Below are 13,871 nucleotides of genomic sequence, written 5' to 3'. Positions count from 1 at the left end.
AGGATGCAGCAGTGAAAACACCCTGTAACAGGTGCTTACTTGCCATGATAAAGGAAAAGCAAGTATGTTGGTGATGTTGTAGTGCAGTGAGCAAGGTAGGGAGTCACAGAAAACAAAGTTTTGAGAGGGGGAGTTGGGTCATGTGATTTTAGCCCACAAAAGGGAATTTGAAGTTTATTTTAAATGTTACATGAAATCATCGGAGGGATTTTTGAATAGAAAACTGATTCATGTTTTTAAAAGATCACCTGCTATTGAATGAAGAATAGGGAGAAGAGACAAACGATGAAATAGGAAAGTAGGAAGCTATAAGAATGGGGGCAGCAGCAGTGATGAGAAGTTGCCTGGTTCATGAAGTTGAGCCGGGAGGACTGGCTCTTGGAGGAGTCAGGTGTTTGGCCTATTGACAGTTAAGTGGGGAAAACTGGGAGAGAAGCGGGTTGGGAGGCTGGAGAATCAGAATCTTTGGGGGGTAGATTAAATTTTACACATCGACTAGTCATCCATGTGAAGATAGCTAGTAGACAGTTGGGTAGCAGTGTCTGAAATTCAGTAGATGGATCAAAGTTGAGGATTATTAATTTGCAAATTATCAGCCTATAGATGTTACTTAAAGGCATGGGACTAGATAAAAGCATTCCAAACCCAGTGAGTATTGATTTAGAAGAAAAGAGCCTTTGGTAAGCTGAACCCTGGGTCACTCCTAAAATTAAGAGGGCAAGGAACAGAAGGAAAGCCAGCAGAGGAGGGTGGAAAGGAGATGTGTGTCTCAGGAAATGAGAAAAAGTTGTTTCAAGGAGGAGGAAATGGTCAAGTGCAACTGCGAAGTCCAATAAGATAAAGACTGAGAATTTGAGAAGAGTGAGATGGACAATTCTGAGGAGAGTGAGTTGAAAAAAGAATAGGAAATGAGAAAACAGAGTGACTATAGAGAACTCCTCAAGAGAAGGGGGTGTTTTTTTTTTTAGTTTAATTTATCTGTAGTAAAATGCACATATCTTAAGTATTTATTTTATTTAATATAAGATATACAACTTATTTGTATGCTGATGAAAGTAATCCAGTTGAAAAGAGAGAAGATAATTACAAGAGCCAAGACTTAGTTAGACAATGGAGGGCAGTCTGTAGAGCTCAGTGGAGGGGTTGGGCTTACAATCAGGCACAGTTCCTTTGTTGTATTAGTAGGGAGGGCAAAGCATTGAGCTAAAGACACAGGCCAAGTCATAGATTTGTCAGTGAGAAAATGAAAGTTTTCTTCTGATGGCTTCCTAGTGAATTAAGAAGTTGGATTTTTGGCTGAGAGTGAAGAGGCAAAAAGAGAGTGGAGATTTAAGGAGTGAATAATCATGAGAATGGGAAAGTGAATTGACTTGGGAACTGTAGTAGGGTTGCTAAAGGCTCATTTGAAGTTATTTGGTCATAACTTTAAAAAGACACCAGTCCATTTGGTTGAAGTAGTCACACAGATAGGTATTTGGAAAAGGGGGAAGTATTTTAGTATCTTTCTGACCATTATGGACATTCTTTTTTGATACTGCACTAAAATTTGAAAAATAACTGTATTTTCCCAAAAGACACCAACCCACATAGTTGTTTTTATCCATCATATTTAACTGTTCTAGGCACCCAGCAGACAGAGAAATCTTGTTTGAGGTTTTGCTGAGTGAATGTGATTGAAGGAAGGAGAGCAGGGCATGAGCATGGGTTGTGCCCCAGGAGGTAGTTACAGCCTCTGACCAAGGGTAGAAGTGAAGACATGAAGCTCCTGAGTGCTGGACAGTAAAATATGCTGAGGTCAGTGGACTGGTGGACCTTGTGAGGCTGTAGGAGTGGACATAACTAAAGAATGTGAAATGGAGAGTGGGTAGCTGGTCGTCAAAGAATGAGATTCTTGAAATTAAGATTTAGGGGCTATAAGTAGCATGTGATAACGACAAGATTTTGTATTGGTTGGAGTAGGTAGCTGAGGTGGGGTGAGGACAGGGTAGCTGGAAATGAGGGAGGGAGTCAGGGAACTGAGAGTTCAATGTTGGATGGATGTCTACTTGGTGGAAGTCAGTAGGTAGCTGGCACTGAGAGGAAGGCAGGGAAGTTCGTGCATGCAACAGGAACGGTTGGCAGAGTGTAATCTGACAACATGCATTTTACAGGAGGTGTGGTTTTTGAGAGAAGAGGAGAAGAAGAAATGGTCTGGAAATAGTAATGAGGAATGAGGCAGCCAACTCCCTCACCTCCAGCCTTGTGGTAGGTTGGCTATGGAGACAAAATCAGCAGTCATTTATGAGGGCTGCACGGTTACCTGCTTTCTCTAAGAGTGACAGGTTTCATGTAGAACAAAAAAGAGAAGGGGACCTCTAGAAGCCAGGATGAGGGAAAAGATTTTGCTATTGGCAGGAGTGAATTCCAGGGATCACAGTGGAAGGATTTGAGTGCTAGGGACTTTTTATCCTCAATTTAAATAATTTTGCTTTGGAAAATTCTCAGATATGTTACTTACCATATCCAGAGATAATAAACTGTAATGTGTAGTTCTTCAGGAACTGATTTGATCCTTTACAACATCTGTTTTACAGGAATGGTTTGCAGTGTACGTGGAACTTAATCAGCAAATTGCAGCACTCTTAAATGCTGGGGATGAGGAAGATCTTGTGGAACTGAAGTCACTGCAGCAACAACTTAGTGATGTTTGTTATCGACAGGCCAGTCAGCTGGAGTTTAGGCAGAATCTCTTACAAGCAGCTCTGGAATTTCATGGCGTTGCCCAAGACGTAAGTGTCTACTCTGATTGCTTTTCTTTTCTTCAGATTATCTGAATACTTATCTGCACATCATTTTTGCAGGTTTGCATGTCCCCTAATTATTTTTCCGGTACAATAAAGTAATTTTCTGGTGGGGGAAATAAGATAAATATCTTTGATTAAAAAAATGCTTTTTAATTTAAAATTTTAAGTTATTCTGCATGCAACTGAACTTATTTTTGTCTAAATAGTCCAAACTAATAGATATATTTCATTTTGATACTTTCTCAGTGTTCATGCTTTATAACATACATTGAATTGGAAGTTTCAATACTTTTTTACATTCTGCTGACCTGGACATACTTCTTTGTCTTTCTGATGCATGCATCTGTATGTTCTCTTTCAGAAAACATCTATTCTAATTATTTGTCCTTGTCTTTTAACAGCATAGTCTTTTTCAAGTATAATTGTAATAACCTCATTAGATATAAACCTCATTAATCATTAAACACTTTAGATGCTGATTACATCAGGGTTATCTCTTTGGTGTCCCTCTGCTTTAGTTGTCTCAGCAGTTGGATGGCTTATTAGGGATGTTGTGCGTAGATGTAGCACCAGCTGATGGAGCATCGATTCAGCAAACTTTAAAACTGCTTGAAGAGAAGCTGAAAAGTGTTGGTAAGCAGATTTTAAAAATGCTGAAAACATAAGGGTTCTTTTTTGAAGAATTATCATTTCCATAGTTAGACAAGTCAACTTATACTGAATTATGATTATTTATAAGGAACACAGAAAAAATTAGTATAAAAAAGGCTTTATTACCTTAAAGGGTGTAATTTATGCTACAATTTTTATTTTTCATTGTTGGTCAATCACCCTTCCTTCACTGGGCCTTTAGCCTTTCTTGTTTACCCAGCCATATCTACAGGTGCTATGTCTTGCATATAATATGAAGTTATTTGTAGTGCATGTATAAACTGTAATTAGCTGTGAAATGTTCTGTGGCAAACCTTGTATGCCCCAAACTGTGTTTTATGCAGTGAGTTTTGTTGCTCTATCCTAACCCTGTGAAAAAATGGTTGGTTTGGTTCTGTGCATTTGTTTCTCCGAACTGGGAATATTGCCAGGGTGACATACTCTCCCAGGAGAGGATGGTGCAGTTTCATTAAGCAAGTTCTCTCACTTGACACCAAAACCTTTTAAATTTTACTACGGTGGGAAATACGATGAATTTCCCTAGGTCATGACTGGGAGAAGTGGATAGTGGATGTAAAAATGGGAGGGCAGGGTGGTATTGAGAGGGACAGGAGGGCAAAGGGGACTGGAGGAGAAGAAGCAGAAACTCAAGGCAGAGATTTAGTAGAAAATGCTGACACATCATTGAACCAAATTAATTTTGAAGGGACTTGAGGCAGTGAGTTTGAAAATTATGTTTGTACTGTCATTTTATTTACTTATATAGTCATTAACATAATACGTCTAGTACATGTTTAGTATTTAATATGCCAAATGAAGTTTGTTTCAAAATGTCAGTTTTCTTGAGCTATACTTTTCCTTCAAAAAAGAAAAAAGAATTCCAGTGTACTTGCCTAATTTAGAGTCTTTTAAGCCTAAGTGTTACTTCTCTTTGGGTGTAAGCTGGACAGTGCCTATACTCAAAATGTTCAGTATCCTTTTACAGTGAGAATACATTACTTGAATGTTTCAAAGTCTTGCAACTCTTAAACATTTTTTTTGAACAAAGTATTTTCTTGTTCTCCTAAAAATTGGATTACGTAAAAGGAAAATATTGGAATTTTTTCTCTTCAAAATAGAAATTCTCACACTCTCTTCCTGCTTTCAATTTTGAAAAGTAATTATTATCTATGGAAATACACCTTTTGGAAATTTTCTTTAGGGAGAATGAGTGAGAGGGAACTCCAGTTTGAGCCACATTTAAAAGGTTTTTATTGATTAAAGTATCCAGAGGGTTCCATCTCAAGATAGTTTAATGTACCAATGTTGTTATATTTGGAATCCAAGTACAGTATCTGCTGTAAGGATTTACTTGAGGGAGGGAAAGCATCTCTTGTTTAAGAGATTAAATCCAGTAACTTTTGTTTTAGATGTAGGATTGCAAGGTTTGCGTGAAAAAGGTCAAGGTCTTCTGGATCAGATCTCCAATCAGGCATCCTGGGCCTATGGAAAGGATGTAACCATTGAAAATAAAGAAAATGTGGACCACATACAAGGAGTGATGGAAGACATGCAGCTTAGGAAACAAAGGCAAAGTTTAATGTTAATTTTTGCTAAGACAACATAACATTAAAATGAAAAGTGATATAATTTATGTTCTATAGTAGGCATGTAGTAGGTTTTTGGTGAATGTAATAATTGTTGTATATAATTGTACTAACAAATAATGACACTTTTTTCAAATAATGAGTACCTTTTCCCTTTTTACTCTCTCGTAAAAATTTCAGTTTTGCTCAGGTATATTCCACTTCATATCCCCAGTGTAGCCTATGACTCTTCTTTCTTCTAAGAAAACCCTTTTTTGGAGAATTTTGCTTTTTCCATTTTCATTTTGTTTATTTAGAGTTGCTATTAAGACTGCCATCTACATTGATCTGTTTCTTCATCTAAACGTCTCACAAATTGTCACTCATCCATTGTTCTTATTTTTGCTCTAGAAGGGTTAGACGGTATTCTCTGGGTAAGATGATGTTTAGTTTCATTTGATATTGAACTAGGAATTTAAAGAATTCTTTGAAGATTCAGTCAGCAATGGTAATTGCAGAGTATTGCAAAGTAAAGGATTAAATTAGTATATGCTAGTATACTCAATCTAGCATGATTGTGTGAAATTTTTGCACACTTAGAAATTTTAGGGTCTTCAAGAAAACCTCACAGAAACTCTCCCACTACATCACAGAGAAAATAGTCATTAGACAGAAAGTTTTTCTCCCCTCTTATCTGCAAACATATCCTTTCATTATTTATCATCACAAAGGAGGATATAGTTCTGCTCTTATCAGAGCCGTCTCCCCCCATGTCTCCTCACTCCATCAACTCCCATTCCCCATTCTGACCCCTGCTTTTCATTAAAATGCTTACATTCCTCCTATTAAAAGAAAGTTAAACAGTTACACACACACATATATACCTTTCTCTTAAACCCTTTGTCAGGAAAGAGAGCTAAATCTTTGAAGGTCTAATCTGCACTTATATAACTTGCTCACTACCTCCAATTTACTGTTCCACCCTTCTCAGTCTGACTTCTGTCCTCACTGTTTCACTGAACTTTGTATTGCCACGTGTAATAAACACTTGATCTTGCTCAAAATCTAGGGAATACTTTTGGTCCCGACATTGCTTGACCACTCTGAATAGCATTAGGCACAATTGACTTTTTCTTTCTTCTTGAAACTCCTGACAGCCTTGTCTTCTTTGAAAACACCATTATAGCTCTCATCCTGGCACTCTGTTTCTTCTTGGTTTTTTTTCACTGATTTCTTGTCCTCCAGCTAATTTCACTGCTTTCAAGGTTTGTTCGGAGGCCAGATTTTCTTATTCCTCTGTCTTCTCCTTGGGCAGTCTTCACTACTTTAATGGCTTTCTTTAATATGACTATACTTAGTAGTTCTGGCTCTGACCCAGAAGCCTCTCCTGTGTTTTGGACCCATAATTCCTCTTGCTGTCTGAGTCTCTCCACCTGGATGCTCCATATATTACTTAAAACTAATACATACAGATTAGAATCCTTCTACTCCAAAACTTGTTCTTTTTCTTTAATTTCCTCTCCAGGTTAAAAATACCATCAGCTGTGGAACATGGGATTTATCCTAAGGATTTACTAAAATCCTTACTCATCCTCATCCCTTACTGCCTAATCAAATGCCTGAATTCTGCTCTCTCTGAGTCATGAACATTTCTTTTTTCATAATCTTAGCTCTTATCTGCCTCTGGCCTTGCTCCTCTACAGTCCGTTTACATAAAAGCAATTTCTGTAAAGCACACTTCTGTGTCACCTAACTTCCTTGTATAAAATTTCTCAGATGAAGTTCAGTCTCTTTGCAGTAGTGTGGGAGACCCTTCATAACCCAGTCCTGCACAATCTTACCTCCTTTTAACTTTCCCACAAAACCACACAGTTGTTTGTACTTTCCTGAATGTGTCATGCTGTTTCATGTATCCATGACTTAGAATGCTTCTTTCTTCATTTTCTGCCAAGTGGATTCCTAGTTAGTCTTCAAGACTCAGGAATGCTTATCTTTGGAAGCTTTTTTTAGATTTCTGAGGCAGGTTTGTTACTTTCCTCCCGATTCTCATACAGCTCCACAATAGTATTTATCACGTTGTTTAAAAGTCTGTCTCCCCAAATGGGACCATGTTAGTAGTGGAGACCACATTTTATGTTTTTCAGGCACATTATCCAATACCTGACAACGTGTTGAATATGTGTATAGTATTAACTTTCATCATTGGAGTGTCTTACATTGTCTTTTAGCCTAAGATTTTAAAAATACTTTCCTTCAGTCCCTTGTAGAATTACTTAACCAAGTTGCATTTCAACAATATATTATGGGTTTTTATTGAGGGGTTTCTTTAAAAAAAAAAGCCTTAAAGTGACAATGACTTCTCTATTATTATCAAGATTCTTTAAGAGCATCAACTGTGGTGGAGCCCACTGCCTCTTGGGCAACTTGGTATTGGTATTTGGTACTGCATTGAGTTTCCTCTGTCCCATCTAAAGCATATAGAACTGCAGGGGAATGAAGGGAATGGATCAGAGCTGAGCTAGATCAAGTCAGCTTAAAAGTGTAATCTGTATATTTTCCAGGCAGACCACGGCAAAATTAAAAAATGCTCTGAATTGTGTTTCTCTACACTCCGAAATCCATAGTTTCTTTTCTTAAGAACATAGATGGAGATTTTTTTTTTTAAATTAAGAATTAGATATTTCTGGATAATGTAATATAATGAAAAGTTAATTTTTAAAATTTCCTTTGAGCATCATCTTCTAAATTAATATTTGAGAAACTTTACATTTTTATTTTGAAGCTTGTTTAGTACTAATTGGCAATGGATATTTCTTTGAGTTTTAGTGTACTACTGTGTTTATGCTTTGCTTCAGTATTTTTCAGAATCCATGCTATCCTCAAGAGTATCATTCAGGTATTTTGAGGTTTTGATGTAATGTAGATACAGTTAAAATTCTTACAAATCAAAACGAAATAGTTGCAGTCTCCATAGTATAGGACTAAGTATTTTAGTTTACTGTAAAACAAGCGTGCCAGATGGTGGTGTAATAATAGTTATCAACAAAACTGAAATATTACCCTGATTTATGTTTGGATTTATTAGATGTGAAGACATGGTAGATGTACGAAGATTAAAAATGCTTCAGATGGTGCAGTTGTTCAAATGTGAAGAAGATGCTGCCCAGGTAAAGATCAATCAGACACATTATGCACTTGTCTTTTCTTAGAAGATTGATTTTCCTAACTATAGAAATGTACTTTTCATGGGCCTAAGAAAGTGAATTTATTAAATCAGACTCTAGTTTATCCTGTTGAAATAATGAAGTTTTGTATTCCCAGTTATGTAACTGGTCTCATTTGACTTATCTTCTCAATGAAATGCTCTGTTGAGCTAGAAATTGGGGTTGTTTGTTATTTATTGCTATTGATTTGGTTGTCAGTTATATCCCAGGGTGAAGGCTGATGTAGCACATTGCCTTTTAAACCACAGGAGGGTTTTTAAGCTAGATAAACAATTTGCTATCTTTGTGTAGTTAGCATCAGAAAATGTGGTTCCAGCCTGACTTAGAGGAAACTTACTATTTTAAGTAGTAACAAAAATCTACAGTGACATTCCAATAAGATCTATATTACAGAAACACATGATCTTCCGTTAATATAAATCATGTAATAATATTTTTAAAGGAGTGCTTCTCTTTCATAGGTCTGGTCTTTAGATTTTATGTAGCTTGGCATTGAATGAAATAAGCTGTTAAGAACAACTTGGGTTATAACTAATGTGTTAATCACATTGTACTAATCTTTCTTTTTATAAATATGCTGTTTTGATATAAGAAGTAAAGAGTTATGAATCCAGCTTCACTGTTACTTATTTTCATTTAGGCAGTAGAATGGCTAAGTGAACTTCTGGATGCTCTGCTTAAGACCCACATCAGATTGGGCGATGATGCTCAGGAAACGAAAGTTTTACTGGAAAAGCATAGAAAATTTGTTGATGTTGCACAGGTGCGAAACTGGTTTATCTTCCTTTTCTACAAACTCAGCATTTGAATAGCTTTCTGCATGATTGTAAAGTAACTTAACCCTCCAAGTCCAGTAGGGTCAGTTATGTTATTCCAGAAATATCACAGAATGAAGAATATGTCAACTGGTGCATCAAAACTAGCCTGCATAAACTGTAGAGGGATTTTGTTTCCCTGAATACAGGTTCTGTTTGCTTCCTCTGGTTCGTCATATGTATTGTGGCATTTTTTAGGCAGTAACTGTTCATTCGTGAAAGTTAATGTGAACTATGTGTTAATATCAGTAAATTGGAAACTCAAGTGTCTGCATCTCACCAGTGTTAGCATAACAACATAGGGTTTTTTTTTTGCATGTAAAAAGTATCTTAATTTATTTTCTGTAATTATTGAATTCACATTGCAACAGTGTGGTTTCCTATATAGAATTTTAAATGACCATTTCCACACACTTGTTTTGATCAAAGAGTGAGCAGACTTTTTTTTTTGGCCCATGGAACTGAAGTGGAAAAAACAGAATAAGAGAGAAAAGCCTAATAAGAAAAAACTCAACTAAAAATTAACTGAATGCATTGCTTCCCCTTCATTATTTATGCATGCAAATAATTTGTAGTAGTAAGTGCTGATGGAGTCATTCATTATTGATTTCTAGTAGTGTTACTTAATTGCAACCACAGTCCTCCTGCACACCTGTCCATCCCTCTTTTCAGAATTCTTTTATTGTAATTTTATGTTTACTTTGTCTTTTTTAGAGCACTTATGACTATGGAAGACAGTTGCTACAGGCCACAGTTGTGCTGTGCCAATCTTTGCGTTGCACATCTCGATCATCTGGGGATACACTTCCTCGACTGAACAGAGTATGGAAACAATTTACAATAGCATCTGAAGAGAGAGTACATAGGCTGGAAATGGCTATTGCATTTCACTCAAATGCTGAAAAGGTTTGCTTTTTTAAACATGTGGTTTCAATAGTGTTTATTATGTATGTTTAAAATCTGTTAATTTTAATAATGTAATTTTGTAATTAGTCTGTTTTTTAAAAATTTCTATTAATTCCATTATTAAAAGTTTGTTTAGATATAATGTATTGTCTTAGAGTGTCAAAGGCTCTTAGTAATCCATGCTAGTACTGGAGTACCATGGTTAGAGGAATGGAAACCATCCAGTAGTCCTCTGTCAGCAGTGCTTCTCTCCTTGCTAGACCTGATGCCTAGAATGTACTCTCTGTTCTTTCAGGTGTCATAACTCCCATCTGTTTCATGACTCCAGGAAAGGAAACTTGCTTTGGTGATTGCTACTAATTGTCATAAAATTTTTAAGAGGTCACTTTGTAATTTTGTAGTGTTAAAAGTAGAAACTGTCCAGCTAAAATTATGAGAATAAGGATAAAAATAAAACCTTTTTTATGTGTTATCTGTAAAGATTCATTTTAGAATTTATTATTTAATGAATTTATTAGTCCAAGAAACCAAAAATGAAATATGCTCGGTTATTTGGGCAATTTTCAGGAGAACCTTTTTCTCAACTGCACCCAAGCCTTATTTCCATTCCAGAGGGGAGCCTTACTATGTGGTTAACTTTGTTTGGATCTGTTAACAGTGAAAGTTTATATGTAGGGAATGTTCAGTACAATTTAAGACACTTAAGAGAAACCTAAGATGTAAATGTGATAGCTTTAGTCCATAGAGCAGAAGAGATGTTGCCAGGAACCTCAGGAAAGAGGTAGTCTCTGTCTGTGTTATGCAGTACCTTTGCTGGGAAATGTCCATAGTTAACTCTTTCTGAGCTGGTCACTTACTCTACCGGTATGTGTTTTAGTTTAAAATGGGCCTAATGATGATAAATGAAAGTATACAAAAGGTTTAGCTTGTCTGCTGATTGTTTTAATGAAAACTTTTTATTGAAGTATAGCATAGAAAAGTGTACAGCTCAAAAGTTACACTCAGTGAATTTTCAGAGTGAGCACACCTATATAATCAGTGCACTATTCAAACAACAGAACGTTACCAGCACCCCAGAGGCTCCCTGCCCTGTCTTAATCACACTGCTTCTGCTGCCCATTCCAGGGTGACCACTGGCTTAATTTGTAACACCACTGATAACTTTTTAAGATACTGGTTTTTAAATGTATCTGCAGGACATTTTAAAACCTAAATCTCTGTAAGAGGTCATGTAAGAATATGGTTGAGAGTTTTTTCATAGAAAATTAATATTCCAATATTTTTCTGCAATTTAGCCTTTATCATGCTTACAATAAGCTCCACTTAAGATCATATTTTATTGCATCAACCTATGTAAAGCTTTTTGTTATCAGATACTATTTTCCTCTTGACTGTGTTCTGTTTTATACCATTAAGCATAAATCCAACCACAGCTATAAGCTAATTATACAGTACAATGTTTGGGAAAATAGTTAAATTGAATCTAGACTTTCAGAATATGAAAATGTCCTTTATAAGTAAAGCTGAAATAAACATAATTGGATAAAGTAAAGTATAATGCAAAAAAAAAGTTCCAAAAATACTTTTTCTTTCCCCCAACTTTTACGGTTTGTTTTCTTGTAGATAAATTTTTAAAATTATTATTATTTTTAATCTGGAGTGTATCTTAGACTCATAGCACATCTCTGTTCAGACTAGCAACTCTTCCAGTGCTCACTGGCCATATGAGCCTGGTGGCTGCTATATTGACTAGTGTGGGTCAGTACTTGTAGACTTAACTATTACACATTTCAGCATTTTTCTTTCTTTTCTTTTCTTTTGTACCTTTTAAGTTTAAATGGTAATTGTTAAGGAAAAAAAATATCAAGGACTATAAGAACTTCCTGTATTTGAATGATAACCTTATCAGTTTACATCAGTTAACTCAAATCAGCAGATCTGTTTTTAAAATAGCTGTAAAGTTTCTAGCTAAGTCATCACATCAGTTATGTGTTTGTACTTGGAGTATATGTTGTTAGTGTTTATGTTTTCTTTCATTTTTGAAGTCTCTAAGCTCTTTTAGGTCAAGTTCTATATCTCATTTCACATCCCAGGCTGCTACATCTACATAAAGTAAGTGTTCAATAAATAGTTGTTTAATGAATGACAGAATACTACTTGTTAAGCACAGTTTGAGCTTAGTTTCCAAATGGTAGTCTAGTATTATTTTTTCCTGGAACTCACTATAGACCTTTTTGTACTCCAATTATATTATTAGTAGGGATTATATATTTCATTTTGTTTGAATTTCTTGAGCCAGCTTTGTCAATAAGAGATCAAACTTCTACAGCAGCATACGTGAAGATGCTGAGAACAAAACTAAAACACCTTTAGTCTGCTGAATTTGCATGAACTTGATTCCCTTTCTGTGTCTCTTGATTGATATTGCACTTTTATTTATTGCAGATTTTGCAGGACTGTCCAGAAGAGCCTGAAGCTATTAATGATGAGGAGCAATTTGATGAAATTGAAGCTGTTGGGAAATCACTTTTAGATAGACTGACTGTTCCTGTAGTTTATCCTGATGGGTATGATACATGTTCTTATAATTTGTCTTTGTATCACTAAGGTCTTAAAGTGATGTCATCAAGAGAAGAAAATCTATTTTTTAAAAAGCCAAGTAAATTAGCTTTGGTCCACATCTTTAATTTCTACAATAGATTAGTTTAAAACGAAAAATCCATACTCGGCTCTTAACAGCAGTAGCAGCTGGTACTTGATGCTGTCAAATGTATTGCTTCTTAATAGCTTGCTGTAGAAGAAAGATCACTGACTGGGTTGACATCCTGGGTTCTAGCCTTGACTATGCTGATAAAGAGTTGGGGGACTTTGGGTTTCATTTAGGGAAGGGACTGATGGTTAGTGAGCTCAAAATATATTCCAAGCCCTGAGTTACTTCACCCTTATTACTTTTGACCAAACAGTGCTAGGCCAGTACAATTAATCCTGATTTCCAGATAAAGAAACTGAAGCTCAGAAAGATTAAGTAAGGAGCTCAGGATTTCATAGCTTCTAAGTGGAATTAAAATACAGTCTCAGGTCTGTCTGGCTCCAAACCCATTCCCTTTTCACTGTCTTACATGGTCTAATTTCTTCATTTGTAAAATGATGCGGTCATGATTCCCATGTTCCTTTCCATTTCAGATAGTCGATGATAGAAATAAAAAATAGTCTCATGCAAATAAGTGGACTGGTAAATAAATCAGGAGCTTTATCCCTGAGGAGCTAGACCTTCTCAATGAAAATAATATAGAGATAATCCAGAGGATATTTAATTCAAAGAATAGAGAAACCAAACCATTAAATAAACTATCCTTATACTGGAATATAGTGTAGTGGATACAGTTATGGGCTCAGGAACAATATTTGTTGGGTTTAAATCTCAGCTCTACTGTTTACTAGCTGTGACATCTTGGGCAAGCCACCTAACCTTTCTGTGTCTCAATTTCCTCATCTAAAAACAGGTATATAGTATTCATACCTCCTTAGGTTACAGGGGTTAAATGAGCTAAATGAGCTAAATGTATGTAAACAACTTAAATCTGACACATGGTCAGTGCCACTTGTACTGTGTCATGAACTGAAGATGATTGTTTGGAATTGATACTGAGAAGATACAACTTTATTCCCATGAACGAATATTATGCATAGTCTGTACTTCGATAATCTCTACTCATACCTAAATTTGAACAATCAGAAGCAGCCTAAAGTCTTGTTGTACGTCTCCAGTGTATAAAAGATAATAAAATCTAACAATTTATAAATTGAGCCAGTAACAATATTAGTAGGGTGCTTCTGGTTGTTCCCTTCCAGAACACTCCCAAACCCTATTTCTGCATTTCACAGACAGTTGTCACATAGTCAGTTTCTCATTCTACTCAAGTAAGT

The 13,871-nt window shown here is 35.9% G+C and overlaps 1 protein-coding gene across 3 annotated transcripts in view; it reads left to right on the top strand.

The window, feature by feature from the left end:
* Window positions 1–13,871, top strand: part of SESTD1 (SEC14 and spectrin domain containing 1) — a 118,012-nt gene that overhangs the window by 95,755 nt on the left and 8,386 nt on the right. For all 3 annotated transcript variants that reach the window (XM_031451743.2, XM_031451744.2, XM_031451747.2), the window contains 7 exons: window positions 2,574–2,768; window positions 3,302–3,416; window positions 4,844–5,003; window positions 8,085–8,166; window positions 8,864–8,986; window positions 9,753–9,944; window positions 12,390–12,511. In XM_031451743.2, the coding sequence (XP_031307603.1) occupies window positions 2,574–2,768; window positions 3,302–3,416; window positions 4,844–5,003; window positions 8,085–8,166; window positions 8,864–8,986; window positions 9,753–9,944; window positions 12,390–12,511 (989 nt within the window). The remainder of the gene's footprint in view (window positions 1–2,573; window positions 2,769–3,301; window positions 3,417–4,843; window positions 5,004–8,084; window positions 8,167–8,863; window positions 8,987–9,752; window positions 9,945–12,389; window positions 12,512–13,871) is intronic.

The sequence above is a fragment of the Camelus dromedarius genome, chromosome 4 (genome assembly GCF_036321535.1).
Source record: "Camelus dromedarius isolate mCamDro1 chromosome 4, mCamDro1.pat, whole genome shotgun sequence".
NCBI lineage: Eukaryota > Metazoa > Chordata > Mammalia > Artiodactyla > Camelidae > Camelus > Camelus dromedarius.
Note: the sequence above shows the minus strand (reverse complement) of the source record. Positions and strands in the feature narration are given on the sequence as shown.